The sequence below is a fragment of the Lethenteron reissneri genome, chromosome 48 (assembly GCF_015708825.2).
Source record: "Lethenteron reissneri isolate LAM-NWPU_2019-01 chromosome 48, ASM1570882v1, whole genome shotgun sequence".
Taxonomy (NCBI): Eukaryota; Metazoa; Chordata; class Hyperoartia; order Petromyzontiformes; family Petromyzontidae; genus Lethenteron; species Lethenteron reissneri.
The window spans coordinates 7,967,755-7,988,102 of record NC_083826.1 but is presented as its reverse complement, the minus strand read 5'-3'; the positions used below and the strand labels follow the sequence as shown (position 1 = coordinate 7,988,102).

Below are 20,348 nucleotides of genomic sequence, written 5' to 3'. Positions count from 1 at the left end.
ATTAGAAGAAATGACAGGGCATCAGCAGCAACAAAGACAAGGAATTACATTTGTGGGGGCGTCCTAAACCGGGAGAGGAATAAAGCACTTTGTTAATAAACCCACACAAAATCAACATGATCATACGCGCACATTATTTACGCGTCATGTGATACGCGACATGCAACGTGAAGTCACTTCAATGTGGCAGTAAAGTACGGCTCCCACGACTCGCAAGTCAAATAATCCTCAACCTCTTTCATGCAAAAAAAGACGTGAGATGAAGATCCCCTCCCCCCACATACAGCCATAGAAGAGTGCTGTTAGCGAGTACGTTTTAATGCTCGTGGAGTGTCTACGATTCAGAGACGAAGTTTCTCGGAGGCACTTTCTTAAATAACAACTTTCACGCTCACGTCCGCACACTCCCCAAAGTAACTTAGCCTAGCCTGAACACAATACTAGCCGTCGAACACTGAAAGGCCCTGACTGAGATAGCCAACTACTATCCTTTGTAGCTCAATGTCTAGCGGAGACGTTGAGCGATGACGGCGACGACACGATAGCGACGACGAGACGAGTCCACTCCCAGAACCGGCAGCCTTTAGCTCCCACGCTCGGCTCCTTTTATGCTCCCAGCGCGGCCTGGCTCCGCCCTGACCGCGCCTCCCTTCTCGAACCTGCTAGCAGGTTCCAGGGGCCTCCAGACTGGGGTCCTCTGTGACCCTTGCCCGAGTTCAGGGGTCGGCAACCAAAATAACAAGAAGAGCCATTTCTTTCCAATTCGGTACAAAATTCAGTATTTCACGAGCCGCAATGCATCTATGTACATACGTACATATCGTCAAGAAGCAGCCCATAAAGAGCCGCATGCGGCTCCGGAGCCATAGGTTGCCGACCCCTGCCCTAGTTCCTCCGCTCTGCTCACACACCGTGATCACGCTCACCGGCGTGTGCGCTGCCTGTCCACTACAGTTGCTGCCGCTGTCCACCAGCCGGCGCTATTACACTGCACTAGTATGCATAATAGAGGTTTTTAGTGTTAGATCGTGTAAATATATAAATGTGTCATTAAAACCCGCCACCACCAGACACAGCCAACTAGTAAGGTTTGTCACGTAAAGAGAACATGACAATTCCTCACCAGTACAGCACACCGGTGTGTTGGAGAGCCAAGCCACAACATTTGCAATCTGAGTACGACGTTTTGCCAGTAATTACAACTAGCTTCATCAGGCGACAGCCAGATTTGTGGAGAAGTCCAACTGTTTCATTCCTTATGTAGAGGCGTAGATGTGGTGACCACGCTTCTGCGCTCTTGCGCCACGTGGGGGGGGATTACTGAAGTAACGTACATTATGCATTATGCGAGCCCTTTGAACTTGTCCTTCCTGTCTATTGTGTGTATTAACATAGCCGTACCAACGGTAATCCCTATTGCAGTATGCTGCCCATTGCAGGAATGCATTTAAATAACGTGTTATTTGATGATTCGCTTCCACGCAGCAGTAAGGCAGTTAGCTATCCGAACGGTTAAAGTTATTTTTTTTTCTTTAAATGTCGATAGATTCTCTAATTAGTCTTGGCCAGTAGTAGCTAGTTTTGCACAAGTATGCATGTTAAACTTATTCCGCACCGTACGTAGTCAACCGTGCTAATCGCGGGTGCGGGCAGGTGGGACAACTAAACACACACACACACAATGGAACATTAAGCAATTGTGTGGCCAGGACAATGCCCAACCTCCTTTGCCTTCCCAGTCGAGATGGTTGCAACACTGCTGGCTCAAGCTGGGAGAGAGTGCAAAACCGGTGCTGAGACCACTTTCCAAACTGATGTTATCCATCGTCGGGAGTCTTGCCAAAGTTCAAAGCCCGGTGTGGATGAAACCACCGCACGAGTGGTACCCAGAAGCTGTCATGGGCCTTCCATGAGGTTAAATCGGCCTGAAATGAGTAGCTGGGGCGAATGTGTGAACGCCTGCACTAGGCAGAAGAAATCGGTCAGTTATGGCGCTGGCCAAAGTACCCCCGTGTCATGCTGCCGTTAAAACGTGCTTGCGAGGACATCGCGTTTATGTTATTTTATTTCCGGTTCTGTTTGGTTACATCTCCCCCCCCCCCACCACCTTCTTCCCGTCTGCCATAAATACCCCTTGCTTCGAATCGTTACCCCTCTACCGCTGTAGGGCATTGAGTCCTCCCCCAGACCCCCCCATCACCCCTTCCCCGATCGATCCCTAATGTAGAGGGTGCATCGCGCCGGGTTTCGTTCATATCATTTGCTGGTTCCCCCCCCCCCCACCCCCTTTTCGAAACATACTTTGTATTCTGGGTTCTTGAATAACAATAAAAACACACGTATAAAATTATTTTTTGAAAAGTGTCTGTTAACAGCGCTTATTATAAACAACTGCCGCACAGATCGGCGGCACGATGCGGCATCGTAAAACAACACCCTTGGCCGACACAGCACTGGACTGACAGTGGGACGCAAAAAAATATTTGAAAAAATTAACCCGTAAAAACAAAGTTTTTCACTATAAATCCTTTATATGCGTGGCATCGGTTTTATTTTATTATTCATTTCTGTTTTTCTTGAGTAAGAGTTTCAGTTTTATCACATTGGTATTTTAAATTAAATATGAATTTTTTTTTCCTAAAAAGTGGAAATTTTTGAAAACAATGTTCACGAAAATAAATTGTCACGCACAACGAGTCTGTGTGCAAAATGTCAGCTCGATTGGATCACGGGAAGTGGGTTGAAACACGACGGAAAGATTTGCACGGTCGTAAGCGCGCAAGCAAGCAAGCAAGTGAACTTAATATAAAGGATTTAAAAATAAACAGCACCGGTGCAAGCAGTCCATATGAGAGAATAGTTATGTTTATAAGTCCATTCGCTGCACGAATGCATTACACACGCACACTGTTCAGCCTCTCTCCTCAACTGATTCCTGAACTCACTTCTCTGAGATGGAAACACCGCAGACACATTTTGAAACAGCATGGGGGCATGTGATCTGTTTTGTTTTGTGTGACACCTGCAATGCATTGATTTTCAATGAACAATTCTAGTTTCGTCTGCCATCTAAGATGCTCCTCTATCAATAGTAGGGTTGTCACCTCCACGGTATATTCAATAAAAATTGGCATATCGTGGGAAGAAGCAAGCATCTTTCACAACACAGAAAGAGGAAATAACTTGAGTGGTGTATTATTATTGTACAACTGACATAAAAAACCCAGGCGTTGTAATGTCCTGGGACGACTGTTAGAATTTGGCAGACAGCTACCTCCATAAGAGGGCGATCCCGTGAAGATCTGGATGTTTCAATCCTCCGAGGCACTCTCTGAGGACTGAAAACGAAAAAGTGGAATTCCGGCGAGGAACCCAACACGGAGCGCTTGCACGGAAGTGGAATGCAAGAAGCACAGATGAGGGAGTCTCCATCTGACAAATGACGAGAGCTGATGATGAATGGCTTTGGTTTGTGGCCAAGGGTTTTTTTCATTCAATTCGTTTGAGCGGCAAGGATAGGAATTGGGAAATAGACACTGACCGCGAGTGGGTGGATGGGTGGGCGGAGCGGGGAATGGAAAGGCAGTCAAGGTAGCATCGGTTTCATATTCTTAGGTTTTTTCGGTAAAGTCACGTAGGTAAAAAATTAAACCTCTCACTTGATACAGCTATCGTGCTGTGACGGTTCCACCTGAAGACGGAGGATTGTGTTGCCTCCGAAACGTCGTGATGTTTATTTTATTTTTATTTTACTTTTATTAATTTTAATTTTTTACCTACGTGACTTTACCCAAAAAAAAACCTAAGAATATGTAACATCGGCTCTCAAACAGCGCCCAAAGCCTAAGCCCCCCCGCGTTGAGCGCGGGTGGCAGCACCACAGCGGGTGGGGGCCTGCCATTCGTGCCACGACATTTTCAGCAACGCCCCAAACGGCGACCGCGTGGCTCCAAGCGCCGTGGCTTCAGGGCTGCAGGCATTGCCCCACCTCCCCCCACCCCGGCTTGTCGGTCCCCCGCCGCCCGCGTGTCACGATCAAACTAAACGGGAATGCGTTGTCACGTTCACGGCTCCCCGTGTGGCCGTCACACTCGGCACCTCCGATTAGCGCACGGTCGGCTACGTGTGCCCCAAAGCGAAGTGCAGCACACGCACGCAACGCACGTGGGCGGGTGGGCCCCTCCGTGCTACCGCGCTAAGGATGCGTACCCGGCCCTGATGACAACGAGTTTGGCACGGACGGTTGGTGGCGCTCGGCAGAAGCTTACGGGTTGCGCCATGAGATGAACGCTCAAACTGAGATATTTGCAGAGCGAAAAATCTCACAATTCTACTGACACCGTTCGAACAATTATCGTCAACGGAATAATGAGTCTGTTGCCTTCGCTATATCCCACACTTGCGACGCAAGCGAGTTACGCATCTTGTCCATCATGTCATGTTTGTCGCCGGACGATGGGTTCCCTCCAAAACGTTTGGTGGTTCGGGCTCCCGGGAACCACCACTGAGCACAGGGTGACGTACGGCAATATTCCTCATCGCCGACAGAATGACAAATCTGCACCTCACACAGATCAACATCCACTTTGGTCATTGCAGCCAGAGGTTTGAAATGTATCAAGATTTGATTTCTGCGCATGCAAGAAGGATTCTGAAGTTATGGTCCACACCTGTCTGGGGTTTTTTCGGCCGACTTGTCAAATGAAGGAGTTTCAGGCTGCTTCTGCGATCCATCGTAATATCACAATCATAACAGTATGAAAAAGTAACGTTCTTTCCTATTATCCATGACAATGGTGTAAGGGTGCTTTGACAACTTACCCTTGGATATCTGTCAATAAAATATGAATACTAGGATGAATCTGCCACCACTGCCGGGCAATTCCTGTTATCCGTAAAGACCGTGCATGATGTGATTAATACGTCACTCCTGGGAGGTCCACTTCCTAATGACCCATTCATTGATGAGCGTCCATAATGGGAAGAATTTGCTGTCACTTGTGGGTCACTTCTCTTATCCATGGACACATTTGAATAAAATTACAGTGTTTGAATAAGCGTGGCTATCAAGGCTAATCAAGGTGTAAATTTCACGGGTTTTCTGCAGATCAATTGATAAGATGAAGAGCAGTTATGTATGTATGCAGATTTGAAGCTTTCGTGACTGCAAGGATTCATATTCTTAGGTTTTTTCGGTAAAGTCACGTAGGTAAAAAAAATTAATAAAAGTAAAATAAAAATAAAATAAAATAAATATTTTTATTTTACTTTTATTAATTTTAATTTTTTACCTACGTGAATTTACCGAAAATACCTAAAAATATGTATGCAGAACTTAATTTGCACCGTTCGTCGCCATCCGTACTCATCAGGGATGTAGGGTGTGTCTTCCTCTAAATGACGGTGTGCGATGCAATACTCTCTAAAACGTTATTTCCAATGTTTTGACCACGGAAAGGCATGTTGGTCATTGTGAAAAATGAAAAATATGATATGAGGACACATCAGCAGATCAAACCCTCTTCCACTTGATCAAACTGATAGGCTCTACACTGAAGAGTGGTCACCGCACAGACAAAGTTGACACATCTACTGTCTATAGTGTCCTATAATAAGGTAGCGTTAATTACCTTGCCCGCTGGGCTGTTTTCAGTCCATACGCCTAAATGTGTCGCTGTCAACACAGTCACGTACGTGATAATTGTCCCGTGTTGCCCGAGCGCATGTTTCTCAGCCTCCTGACGAATACTCCCCCCCCCCCCCCCGCCACAGTTAAAATGCCTCGAAATATCTCGCGCACCGAATTTAACCACCGCAATGTTATCTCACGCAACAGCTCCCTTATGTTTGGCCTCGACCACGCACGTTCACAATGCTTCGAGTACATCTGAACTAGCGGGCGCAATAGCCAGTGAGTGCTCTCCGCCATCCTGTTCACTCAGAGCACTCTGCTTGGTGCATTAACGTGCGGTCAGGCGTCTTATATAACTGATGCATTTGTATGCGGAGGGTCCGATTATGAAGGTGCATTTTTCCTAAACACTGTTACCCTTTAATGAGATTTACATTTTGACAGCCAAGCTCTGGCAATTATCATTTTGTGCAAATGCCGCGTTTTAATTGCCACGTGATAAAATTATTTGACCATTACCCGTCACCACTGTGAAAATGAGGCTCCGTATTAATCAGTTTTAAATTGATAAATTAGCATTGCATCAATGGAGAACGTAGGCAAGCGTCAGTTATAGCTATTATCAGCAGTTCAAATCTTAAACTCGAGCCGCTGTATAAAATAATTACACATACTATGTAAATCCACAGCCCTTCAAATCGTTACACCACTACTGGCGAAAAGGCCTGAGTGAAACGGAGCTCTTATAGAGCTCCTCCAGAGAGTGTCTTGGCCTACTCTTCCATGCTGGCCCGGCATCTTTGAACAAGAGGGAATACCCACATCATTTCTCACCAGCAGGCGACCTACGCCGCGATCGACTAACCAGTGGCGTATCCTTTTCATGGTGAAGTAAGAGCTTTGCCCGTTGTTTCAACTGCAGCTCCAAGATTTCGAATCGGCGACATCTTGGGCGCATTCCGGTGAGCTAACCAACGGCAGCATCCCCAATTGCGTAAGACTGCCACGCGATAATAATAATAATAGTTCAATTTGCAGACGTAGTGGCCGCAACTCAGAGGCGCGGAGCCAAGCTCAGAGTCGCTCGAAAGCATGATTGTAGAGGTGAGTTTTTAAGTGTCTCTTGAAGGAGGCGATTGAGGTGATGCTGCGAATGTGCAGAGGGATATCGTTCCAGACTGTTGGGGCTGCCACCGAGAAGCGGCGCATAGACATGACCATCCTAAGGCACGGGAGTCTTAAACGTGGGTTCATTCACCACATGTGCTTGCTGAGAAAATGTTTTCACAGAAGTACTGCGATTCCTTGAGACCGCTTGAAGCAGTCAATTGCGTTGTCGCACTGTTCCAAATGCCAGCTGCGTGCCGGTGTTCCGCAGTCAGACGCCTCGTGGCCATTATTTTACTCCGAACTGAAAGTCCTGGTATCCGGCCCCCAGGTTGAGCCTCCAAAAAAGATAAGTTCTTAATTAAAAATTGATTATCTGCCACTGCATTCCGGGTGGGCGTAAGGCGGCGTGGCGTATGTGTGGCTTCTCGCAAAGCCAGAAGAAATGAGCTCCTTCAGAATCTCCATCCCAGAGGGGAGCGCGAGAAAAAAATGTTGCACCCGCCCACCTCCGGCGAATAACATCGTGCAAGCACATTTTTTTTGTTTCACTAGATATCGGAGTTGCAGAACCACGGGGCCAAATGCACGAAATGCCAAGCAGCATCACGCAGCACCACCGAAGGTCTAATCGATGAGAGTTAGGGATGACTTGTGTAGTTATAATTCTACCCCGACAACGCACTTACCATTAAACAGGGCACGCTTCAAAGTTGTTGTTGTTTTTTAGCAACAGTCGGTACACCTCGTGACATCATACTGATCAGACAATGAGAATCGTTAGCTATATTTAATTACGTCACCTCTTTAAACTGGCCTTCAACCCCTAATTCTAGCTGTTTACCCTGGTCCTGTTTATTATTTCCTGCTTTCTATACATGACACATTGGGATCTATTGATAAAATGCGCCTTACAAATGTAAATTAGTATTATTGTTATGCTCATCACAATATGTAACAAAAACACATCCGACAACAAAACAACACTTGACCCCAAAATGTGAAAGTTGTGGAGTGGTTTTTGGAGATAAAATCTCCAATCATCCCATAACAACATGTTCTCAGCGTAGTCATGTGGTCTCACGTGCAGGGCGAAAAGTCAAATAGGCATTCCTACACGATGACGCTCGACCACGTTACAGCAGAGAATGCTTTTGTTTTTTAATGAAAGGTTTTGTGAGCAGATCGTCTGAAACTGATATCCAGGCCGCCCCTTCCCCCCTCTGACATAAATCCGCATGGCTTTTTTTTATTTGGAGGTATCTTAAATGACAAGTGTTCGAAGAGAGAGCTACCCTGCGAAAAACCCTGAACAGAAGCAAGCCTTGAGCGTTGTCAGTCAATTCGACGGTGATTGGAGTATTGGCATCCTTGGATGGCGTTCACCTTACAAATGTAAATTATTATGAACGTATCTGTTGACTCACGTGATGGACACGCCTGTGTGTATGCTCCTTGCACTATCATCAATGCACCAAGTGATCACATCGAGCAAACCTGGCACTGAACCTACTTGGAGGTGGGAGGGGGGGGGAGAAAGAACACGTTTAAGTGCGCTCGATGTAATGGTAAAGGTGTCAGAATGATAGCTGTTGTGCTTTAATATTTATAGAATTTGAAATGGTGGTAAATTGACCGAAGAACCCCCTTAATTCGTCAGAAATAAATAAATATGAACGTGTATTTTATCCAGATCCCATCAGCCACATGGCCTTCTGGTAGTGCATAATTTCAGCAGCGTTGGTTAAATACACATCAACGATGGACTGGTTTCAACATTCAGTCTATCATCAGACGTCATGCTTGCTTAAACCAATTCCAGATGCTTCAAGGCCAACACCCTCTCTGTTAGTGATGGGCCCAACAAGCGTAATCTGATCATTTGGCTGCTGGATTTAACAACACACGCACACACACGTGTGTTTGCTCACAAGCAGCAGCAAGGCACAATCGCCATTACGTCTTGTATGCATGTCATGTGATCACTCCATTGTACACACCGTACACTGTTGCCGTCACACATGCGATGCGGCGGTGACATGGGATGCATGCAAGGCATGATGGGAGTCGTGTGCCTTCTTGCCGTTTGTGAGCGACACACCTTTCCGTGTTGCTAAATCAATTTGTTTCTAGCCGAACACGCATTCTCCTCTCGTGAGCATGGGCTTTCTCATCGTTTGCAGAAAGTGGTTGGATTTGAAAAAACGCGACTGCTACTCTCTGAAGCTGGATGAAATTTGAAATACGCATCCCGAACAAACAGACCCCTTAATTACCATAAGTTTCATAATACCCTAACATGCACACCTTTACCATTATATACACCTAGCGATTAAAGTGTAATTTGTTGTTGTTGAAAATTACATGACTCTAATAGTAAAAATAGGGAATAATTACGTTAACAGAGTTCTAAGGCAGCGCTGGTTGTGACACATGAGGTGTGGTAACAATCGTTCTAAATTGAGTCTTTAGTTATATATTTAGAAGGCGCTAAACAGTATTCTCCACCGTAATTATTGCAATTAAATAGAAGCATGATAATCATAATTGTGTTCAGAGCAGTATCAACCAGAGCAATGTAATTATCCTTAAAGGAGAAGCTTGCTTATTCCTAATTCCATTGTTTAGTTATTTATTTGAAAAGTTAACAATCAAATTAAGTCCGTCCTTTGCAAGCGTTAAAACATTGTTTTCGCTACATATTTTTAAGAACGTTAAGAACTGCTATTTGGAAAACTAATATGAATGAAAACCCAACTTTAAAAGGGCCTTCATAGTACGCTCATTTTTAAGATGCCGAATCAAAGTTTGAATTTCATCCAAACATCGTCTTAGACCAAAAAATCACACTACACGCGCAGAACTCATTACATCCCAGAAGCTAAGCCGCTACGAGCCTGGTAAGCACTTTGATTTGATATAACCTGTGGACGGATGTTGCCTAACAGGGACCTCGTCAGCAATTCTGTCCGTCCAGATGCCTGACCTTGACCTCGCAAGGCGCCAGTGGGTTCAGTCGAACCGCTGCCGGTGTGACCAGCGGGCAGTGTGTGCCCCTTCAGAACATCGATGGGGCGTACTTATTCGTGACATCCCCGCGATGTGAACGTGGGGAGCCAGGAGACCGTGGCACGCAATGTGAAGTCCGTCAGAGGTGGCTGTGAAGTCCGTCAGAGGTGGCTGTGAAGTCCGTCAGAAGTGGCTGTGAAGTCCATCAGAGGTGGCCGTGAAGTCCGTCAGAGGTGGCTGTGAAGCCCGTCAGAGGTTGCTGTGAAGTCCGTCAGAGGTGGCTGTGAAGTCCATCAGAGGTGGCTGTGAAGTCCGTCAGAGGTGGCTGTGAAGTCCGTCAGAGGTGGCTGTGAAGTCCATCAAAGGTGGCTGTGAAGTCCGTCAGAGGTGGCTGTGAAGTCCGTCAGAGGTGGCTGTGAAGTCCGTCAGAGGTGGCTGTGAAGTCCATCAGAGGTGGCCGTGAAGTCCGTCAGAGGTGGCTGTGAAGCCCGTCAGAGGTTGCTGTGAAGTCCGTCAGAGGTGGCTGTGAAGTCCATCAGAGGTGGCTGTGAAGTCCGTCAGAGGTGGCTGTGAAGTCCATCAGAGGTGGCTGTGAAGTCCATCAGAGGTGGCCGTGAAGTCCGTCAGAGGTGGCTGTGAAGCCCGTCAGAGGTTGCTGTGAAGTCCGTCAGAGGTGGCTGTGAAGTCCGTCAGAGGTGGCTGTGAAGTCCATCAGAGGTTGCTGTGAAGTCCATCAGAGGTGGCTGTGAAGTCCATCAGAGGTGGCTGTGAAGTCCATCAGAGGTGGCTGGGAAGTCCGTCAGAGGTGGCTGTGAATTCCATCAGAGGTGGCTGTGAAGTCCGTCAGAGGTGGCTGTGAAGTCCATCAGAGGTGGCTGTGAAGTCCGTCAGAGGTGGCTGTGAAGTCCGTCAGAGGTGGCTGTGAAGTCCGTCAGAGGTGGCCGTGAATTCCGTCAGAGGTGGCTGTGAATTCCATCAGAGGTGGCTGTGAAGTCCATCAGAGGTGGCTGTGAAGTCCATCAGAGGTGGCTGTGAAGTCCGTCAGAGGTGGCTGTGAAGCCCGTCAGAGGTGGCTGTGAAGTCCATCAGAGGTGGCTGTGAAGTCCGTCAGAGGTGGCTGTGAAGTCCGTCAGAGGTGGCTGTGAAGTCCTTCAGAGGTAGCTGTGAGTCCGTCAGAGGTGGCTGTGAAGTCCGTCAGAGGTGGCTGTGAAGTCCGTCAGAGGTGGCTGTGAAGTTCTTCAGATGTGGCTGTGAAGTCCTTCAGAGGTGGCTGTGAAGTCTGTCAGAGGTGGCTGTGAAGTCCTTCAGAGGTGGCTGTGAAGTCCATCAGAGGTGGCTGTGAAGTCCGTCAGAGGTGGCTGTGAAGTCCATCAGAGGTGGCTGTGAAGTCCATCAGAGGTGGCTGTGAAGTCCATCAGAGGTGGCTGTGAAGTCCATCAGAGGTGACTGTAAAGTCCATCAGAGGTGGCTGTGAAGTCCGTCAGAGGTGGCTGTGAAGTCCATCAGAGGTGGCTGTGAAGTCCATCAGAGGTGGCTGTGAAGTCCATCAGAGGTGGCTGTGAAGTCCGTCAGAGGTGGCTGTGAAGTCCGTCAGAGGTGGCTGTGAAGTCCGTCAGAGGTGGCTGTGAAGTCCATCAGAGGTGGCTGTGAAGTCCGTCAGAGGTGGCTGTGAAGTCCGTCAGAGGTGGCTGTGAAGTCCATCAGAGGTGGCTGTGAAGTCCTTCAGAGGTGGCTGTGAAGTCCATCAGAGGTGGCGTGCCGGGCACACTGATTGTTGTTGCCCTGTCGCGTGGCTCTGTGGCTACCGTGGGCCGACGTCCACTCACAGATATATATATAACATTGACGTACAAATGTCGGGATTTAATTTGTTATTTGTCTTGTATGTCTGGTGCTCTTACTGTTTCGCTTACTGAATTCGCAAGAAATACTTTGATGGGTCACCACGAGGGCTGTGCAGGTGGTAAAGGCATGGGGCTAAGAGGTGGCCATGGCATGGCTAAGCTGACTGTCCAGCCCCTTCTATGCACGGTGAGTTTTTTTCCACGGGTTCTCCGGTTTTCTCTCTGACACGAAGCCAAAGCTCATGCATGGCATTTGCGAAACATCCAATTGCAGGACACTCCGCACAAAGAGTCTTGGTGAAGCTTGCCTGGGTAAATAATAATTAGTATCATCATCATCATCATCTAAGTGGAAGCTTTTCTAAAAAGCACACCCAGGCGCTTAATGATTGCCGGTAGCAGCAACTCATTGCTCCTGTATGTAAGTTCAACTTCTTTCGCACCATACGTAGTCAACGTGCTAATCGGAGGTGCGGGGAAGGACACTAACTGGCATACGAGTGTGCGGTGATGAAGATGCCTTGACAATTGCATGTTTACTGGCACATTCAAGTCAGTACTACTCAAATGACACATTTCTAGCCCCACTGGTATCAGGAAATCAGAACCCTCACATGGTCCAACCCAATTTGAATACAAAAAACCCACGATCTTTGTTCCATTGTGTGTCTGCGTGTGCATGTGAATATGCATGTGTGTATATGTATAATTGCAGCCATTGTTACTCGTGACGAATAGACAATGGACAATATATGACCTTACCCTGGGCCTCCCCTCCGTCGGCTCAGCCTTAAATGATATACCTGGTGCACCGTGTTAGGCCTTCATAGGTGCTTTCTAAAATCCCTTGCCCCAACAGTCTGCTAAGGCTATAGTGGGGGGGGGGGGATTCTTTGTCTTTGTAATTGGATGTACTCACATGGGGGAGTGCAAGACTGAGCGTGCAAACCTGGTGACCCGAGTTCGAATCCCGCTTCCTGATAACATCAGTGGCGTATATCTGATCCGGTCCTGGGCCTTCCCAAGTTCGACTCACACTCAAATGAGATACCTCGTGTTATGAGGGGAGAAAAACAAATATTCTCCACTGGGAAGATGAAGACGCCCGAGCGTGGCGTGGCGTTAGCCCCACCATCGCCACGTGCTCCGCAGCGCCCTTAATAAGTGCTCGCTAATGGCACATTCCACAAAAAGCCCGTGTGACTGCAGGGGGATCTTTGTGTGTACTTAAACGAGGAGCCATATTTAGCATGGCTATACTTTCATGGTAAGTGCTGTTAGAAGGCACTTATTGCGGCCATCGTGGTTCACAGAGTAGCAGTTAGGTCAGCACTGCCCATATGCCTGGTGTTGGCAAACTGTACAATGTAGCTAAAATAATACGAATGCCAATGATTTCCCCACGAAAGCCTTATTGATTCTCAAAATTTGGCTGCATGTGGGTGAGATCCAGGAGTATCTGGAGAAACCCACGCATGGTTACAATGGATCGACTGGCCCCGTCATGAGAATGTAGAACTTCCTTCACTGACTCAGGGTCACCAATTAACCGGGATGAGCATCATTCCAATGTGTTGACATTCAGGTGATGAATAATCTTAGGCCACACCTAACAAAATTAACCAGACCAACCAAATCATAACATCCCATTGCCTTTTTTTTACATGAAGCACATTCAGTGTAAATTAGTTTTTTTTACAATTTTGCGTAATAGTAAGTACCCTTGACGAGCAATGTACAGGTCGCTAGTTCAATGTCCCACCATGGAAGTTGAAATTATGGGCAAATTTCATCCCTATGCCTCTGTTGACCCAACGATATCAATGGCGACACCACAGTTAGTCAACCAGCAGGTCACGTGCGATGGGGCAGAGTGTAGTTACTTCCACCTCTTCCAAGACGTCTGGAAGAGTAGACCAAGGTACCTTGTGAGAGGTGCTGTCTAGAACCTCGTCTAGTGGAGGCCCTTCTGCAGCAGCGGGATGAACAAGCAATTGCAGACCTGCACCTTTTATTAAGCAGTCATGAGCCTGCAGACAAATATATACCTGAGGGCTTCTGCTATGCAATCCCACATCGGCCTCTCCAAGGCCATTATAATCAATGGCATTCAGATGACCTGGTCTGTGGTTGTGGCCCAAAGGACGTAAAAAAAAATCAGTGCGCATCATCCCAACCAACGAATGCATTTTTATTGCCGGGCACTGCAAGAATCCATTTCGGAATGAAGCAACTGCCGTCGTTAATGTCGTAATTACTGTCATTCAAAACCATTAGCACGGTGACGAGCAGACGCCATTTCCTATGCCGAATGCAGCATTTGAGCATTGCAACAAAATGTTTTGCAGAAGTGCCCGGCTTTGCACGGAACAAAATCATCAAAGATGAGATGTAATCGTAGAGACCGAGGCATGCATTTTAACGCCTCCAATGCAATCGGGAGCGACGGCACAGTTTAACCGAGAAACCCGATATTGCTGCATTTGCAATCACCCCGAGGATAATTCAGTGGCGCCGTGAATACAGACACAATGGGATTGCAGCCCCCCCCCCCCCCGCCGCACTTGAATAGCACTGATCAGTATTCAGCCCCAGTCCCTTGCGCTTATTTGCCCGAGGAGCGCGGTAAAGCGATAGTCATGGCAGGCGCGCGCCAGTCCATCCCATAGCACGCGCGTGTTTGCTCCCCCCCCCACCTCGTGCCCCCCTGCACTCCCCCGTGCGTGTTTAGCACGCAGACCCCACCTCTCGCCCATGATGTGAAATTAATCAGGGAACCCCCCCCCCCCGTCCTTTCCTCCCCCCGTGGGAAGTCACGGTGGGCAGGTGAGAAACTGTTAGCGAAGCCGTCGGCGCAAAAAGAAAAAAAAGATGTTTGTTGAAAGCTGGCGCCGCGTTTGCATCCTGCACCCTGGGCTGCGAGATGGCAACGCATTCGCTGCGCTTCATCTCGATGGGTCAAAGCGGGGGGGGGGGGGGGGCGGGCGGGAGAGCGGCTGGAGAGAGATGTGAGGGAGGCAGGAACGTTGCAATTGACTAAACTGCAGCTCTCAAAGAAACGAATTCACAACCGCATCCTCCTCATCTTCCGCCTCCCCATCGCCCTGCAGTCTGGTCGATTGAGGAGAAGATGATCGCTCAGACATCAATCACATTTCTCCCAACGCCCCCCCCCCCGCCCCTGCAACGTGAACGCGTCTTTTCCGCCGCTCAAACCGGCGTCGGGACGCTGGCGCTCATTCCCGACGGGAACGTTCTCAAGCAGGTCGTGGCATTTCCACATTACTATGGCGGGGTTAAGTATTTCCCACGTTGCATGTATGCATACCTTTTGTCGCACCGCACGAAGCGCACCGTGCTAATCGCAGGTATGAGGTGAAGGACAACGAACCATACACCAAAAGCAGCTCAAAAGAAATCAATTTTGAATGTAGACTTCCTAGAAAAGCAATTTGATCATATTTGGACTATGATGCCTGCGCACGTGACCTGCCATTTTACGAAAAGCCCAACGGAGTCATTTATTATGACCGTGAATCAGACGTGTGTGTATATGTTTAAGGTGGGGAGTGGTAGTGCGGAGGTTAGCGCGCTGCGCTATGAACCTGGAGAGGCGAGTTCGATTCCCGCTCACGGCCAATACCAGTGACTATTATCTTAGGTCGACCCAGCCTCAAATGAGTACCTGGTGCAGTGTGTAAACATCGCCACTACGGGGACAAAAGCGGCCCGGGCGTGGTGCGAACCACTCACTCCCTCGTGTGCCGTGTCGGCCTTCATAGGTGCTCGCTAACATCACTTGCAGCAAGTATTTTAAAGGCTATATGGCAGGATCTTTGTCTTTGCCTTTGCTTATTGGTAAAACACCTGCAAGCATTAACCAGGGCGGCCGCCAGGCTCAGCCCTACCTCCGCTAAACCTTTGCGACGAGTGGCAAAGACGCGAAATGCGTCTCGGCTCCATCACCGTTTCCTAGCGAGCGGCCAGCATCACAATAAGACAAAGGACAATTCGAGACGCACGCAACACCCAAACGGAGAGCAGCAGCAAGTAGAAGAAACCCTCACGTTGTAGAGGATGTCGGTCCAGCCCTCCATGGTGATGCACTGGAAGACGGTGAGCACTGCGTACAGGATGTTGTCAAACTGAGTGATGCCGTAGTTGGGGCCTTCCCAGTGGCCCCGGCACACCGTGTCGTTGGGACACACGAAGCCTGAGGAATCGTTCAGACACGGCTTCTCATTCTTCGGGTCCGGTTCGTCTGTGTGGAAACACGGGGATAAGAAAAAAATTAACCCATAAAAACAAAGTTTTTCACTATAAATCCTTTATATGCGTGTTCAATGGGCCACAACCCAGCCCACATTGGTCTTTGAAACGGGCGGCTAGAGTCTTCTCGTGCTCTGGCTTGAGATGGCTGCCACCTATGGGTCAGATGATTGCCTGCCACCATTAAGCAATTGGTAATTAAATATAATAATTTTTTTTTTCCTAAAAAGTGTAACATTTTGGAATTTTTTTTCACGAAAATACATTGTCACGCACAACGAGTCGGTGTGCAAAATGTCAGCTCGATTGGATCACGGGAAGTGGGTTAAAAAACGACCGAAAGATTTGCACGGTCGTAAGCGCGCAAGCAAGCAAGCAAGTGAACTTAATATAAAGGATTTAAAAAGTATCCGATTATCCACAACCCCCGATTACACTGGTCAACACACCTTTTCTGGCATAAGGTATTCCAACGGTTTTTAGGTAATTTTGGGGTGCTTATTCCAAATCTGGCATCAGTTTTTGTCTATCGCATCAGGTTTTTGAGATATCAAATATTGCATTTTCAATAAAAACTGCAGAAGAAAAATATTAAATAAATGTGGATATCTACATAAAATTAAATTATAAACACACTATCTTAAAAAGTACAGCACCATATTTTAACACTAAAGCAGTCACTGACTCGCAACCACTTGCAATCATAAGTGACAGAGTTAATTTCGGGTAAAATCAATGAAAATGGGATATGCCGATAGCATTAAAATGAGAAGTTTTAGAGCAAATCTGAGATCAGATTTGGAATCAGCACCCTGAAATTAGTCTAAAACAGCTGCAAAAGTCCAGGCCAGAAAATAATGTTTTTTTTTGTTGACCAGTGTTATCCGTAACTCCTATTACCCGTGAATCCACGGGGACCTAGATAGAGGAGTCCACAAATAAATCATGTTGCATGTGGCCTTATGCGTCTCATTATCCACAATTATCCACAGTGTTCGCTCATACTTTGCGAAATAGCTTCCGAATATCACGCGCCAATTATTTTCGCCGATGACAGGAATTGCATGGCAAATTAATTCCACTCGTCGCAGCCACTGCCCAGGTAGCCCAGCCCTTTGCCAATACTTTTAGTCAAGACTCTTAGGCAGCCTGAAACTGGCCTTGCCAGGCTGTGAGGAAGCATCATTGGACATGGAGGATTTTTAATGTTTAAGCGGTGGTGCATAAGCAAGAGGGCTGCTTGAAGTTGCTGGCGTTTCACTCACTTGTCTTGGAATCAAAGCAGGTGTTGTGCAGCTTCCCCATGTAAAACTCCAGCCCGATAATGGCAAAGATGAGAATGGCGAAGAACAGCAGAAGACTGATCTGTAACAGCGGGATCATGGCCTTCATGATGGATTTTAACACAACCTGAAGACCTGAAACACACACAGACACGCACACAAGGGTGCACATCAAGTTTATTTTGTCTAACGAGGTGAGAACTCAAGTGAGGAGGATACGTCTAATTTGCAACGGCGGTCTGGGTGTTGAACGGAAAGATTAGAACGTCGGGAAGTTTACCAATGAGAAGGAATCATTCAGTCTACCTCGCTCATTAGGGCAGTAAGTCACAGAGAAGCTGGAAACTGGCGCTTACTACAATTGCACCCCAGTACGGGCTGGGGTGGTGAATACTCGCTAGAGGAAATCCTCATCGAGTCATTTGCGGAAGAACAAAAATAGACGTAGTCCGCGAATTTGTGCCATGATGCCAGCACGCAGTGGCCTATTTTTTGCAAAAGACCTCACCGAATCTTTAAATTTGCGTTACGTGTTCAATAGGGTATTTTTTTTCTTGTCAATCGCGGTCGCAGAGCGCAGGCACACATTTTCCCAAAATGCGACCTGGCCAGCGTCAATAAAAGTAAGAAAAAAAAGAAGTGCAAATTTTATTTTTTAAGCTGTAATGGATGAGAGTCACCACCCGTCATGAATTGATCAAGGTTAAAATAACTCGGGGAAAGTGGACAATGGTAGGGTAATTCCAAAGGAGATGCCGACAGAGAAGTTGTTTGCGACCTGCAGTGTGGTGGTGGTTGAACACACCCCCAAACGGACAAATCCGTCGGTCTGTCGCGGTGAATTTGGTGGGCTTTAAAACCCTTACTTGGAATGCCCGAGACCAGCTTGAGAGGCCGGAGAACTCGTACGGCCCTCAGTGTCCGCAGGTCGTAGTACATCCCCACCTTTGCCATGATCCTACAAAGCACAGTGCGGACGGTTAGGACGACACATTCAGGTTAATACCACAGTGGGACTTTTTGTCTGGTAGGATGGGGATGATTTAGTTTAATTTTTCATATGTTTTTTTAATGTTTTTTGAGTGATTTGTTTGAACCGTTCTTGTACTTTGCACTCCCGTTGTGTTTTTGCATTGTTTGGTGTTCAACGTTCTTACCCGCCCCTACTGGACATTTGTGACAATGGGCTTTGTCACAAGGAAGAACTTAAGTGAGTGGGTATAAGGGACAGGGAGAAGGGGGTGAGGGGGGAGGGAGGAGTGCACTTAACTGTGAAATAAAAACAGCTTGCACGCGTCTAGTGAAATTATCAACCAGATAAAGTCCCGCAGAGCGGTAATTAACTCCTGTCCGTCCCCGCCAAACGGTGATTGTTATTCATGACATTTGATAACCCCGGGGAAGACTCACTGAGTTTCAAGACTTAAGCAAGGAGGGTCTAATCACGTGTTCCCACTGAATTCGCTCATGAAAGCACTGATAAACGCTGTTTCTCACTAAACATAATTCGATGGGTGTACGATGGGCTTCGGAGTCGATATTAATTGAAGAATCAATGCATTACAAATCGACCCGTGCTCGTAAAAGCCACCCATATATTTATCCTGTTAGTTTTTGATCCACTTATGGATTAATGTATTTAAACGAAACTTGCTCCGTCTGATACTGCTCTAACCTCTAGGTGACTCTGATGTGTTAAGAATGTTTCGCAATATACAAGGTCAAGGTGCAGTCCTGAAATTGCTTGCTCATGTGACTGCTGGCAGAAGGGTTTCCACTTGAGAGAGCTTTAGATAGCCCCTCTAGAGGACATTTGGCCTACTCTTCCATGCTTACCAAGTGTCTTGATTGCCACAAATGAACCAGATTTCGTCAAGGAGCATAGACCATCATGCTAACTCTGGTCATCCTCGCAGCGGCTTTTGGTAGGCCATCGAACAAGGACGGTCTCACTGCATCGCGCACTTTCATCTGAGCTTCTGCGGCCGCCTGGAACACTCTTCCTTGCGGTATTAAGAAGCCATTGGAGCTATGCATTTTAAAATCTACATTGAAAACGAATTTTCTTTAGAACTGCATTTTTGTGTGTAATGTTATGCTTTCCCCGTATCACATATTATCACGGTTGGCTACGTACGGCGCTAAAGAAGTTAAACATACCTCAATACATCTTGAAAGAGGTGGGAGTAGCCACATTTTACCCCACCACTTACGACGAACGGTGGTGTACACATTTATACGCCTGGGTGGACAGGAGATTGATCCAGCAACTTGTGGATTCCAAGTCCAGTGTGCTACCCACTATACCATGGTGACTTCCATAAATGAAATGTTCCTGTAACTAAATAATGACTCTCATGGAACGTTGTTGACGATACACATAAACAAATATTCTTCCGACAGATCAACATGTATTGGCGTTCAGTTTTGTCAACTGCCTTAGGGAACGATTCAATCCCCGAAGTAACGCGCTTGAAAATAAATAAATCCCTGAAAATTGTAAATGTGGGAAGCGCTTTAACCGTGGCTGTTGCATCGAGACGTGAGCCCAGCAGCCTGAGCTGTTACCCACTCAAGGCTAAAGTCATTGGCAAGTGTTATTTGCACCGGTAATGCCCGCCCCCACCCCAGCCTCTCCACCACCCCAACTTCGTGAAACCTGGCCTGACCTGCGTAGCGAAGCACGGTCAAACAAACCACGTGGCTAAAATATACGTGGGGAGGCACTGATTCAGCTTTGAATATCGAAAATTGCCGTAAATAATTTGTATTGCAATTCACCGACTACAATGGGCGTATGCGAATTAAAAATGCGATAACTTGAAACATTACACTGGTCAACAACAACAAATTCCTGGCCTGGACTTTTGCAGCTGTTTTAGACCAATTTCAGGGTGCTGATTCCAAATCTGATCTCAGATTTGCTCTATCACATCTCATTTTTATGTTATCGGCATACCCCATTTTCATTTACCCGAAATTAACTCTGTCACTTATGATTGCAAGTTGTTGCGAGTCAGTGACTGCTTTAGTGTTAAAATATGGTGCTGTATTTTTAGGATCGTGTGTTTATAATATCATTTTATGTAGATATCCACATTTATTTAATATTTTTTCTTCTGCAGTTTTTATTGAAAATGCAATATTTGATATCTCAAAAACCTGATGTGATAGACAAAAACTGATGCCAGATTTGGAATCAGC

General features: G+C 47.0%; 1 protein-coding gene across 9 annotated transcripts in view; it reads right to left on the bottom strand.

The window, feature by feature from the left end:
• LOC133354772 (voltage-dependent P/Q-type calcium channel subunit alpha-1A-like) overlaps positions 1-20,348 on the bottom strand; it is a 200,697-nt gene that overhangs the window by 114,668 nt on the left and 65,681 nt on the right. For all 9 annotated transcript variants that reach the window (XM_061571878.1, XM_061571881.1, XM_061571885.1 and 6 more), the window contains 3 exons: positions 18,011-18,102; positions 17,127-17,279; positions 15,660-15,853 (listed from right to left, as the gene is read on the bottom strand). In XM_061571878.1, the coding sequence (XP_061427862.1) occupies positions 15,660-15,853; positions 17,127-17,279; positions 18,011-18,102 (439 nt within the window). The remainder of the gene's footprint in view (positions 1-15,659; positions 15,854-17,126; positions 17,280-18,010; positions 18,103-20,348) is intronic.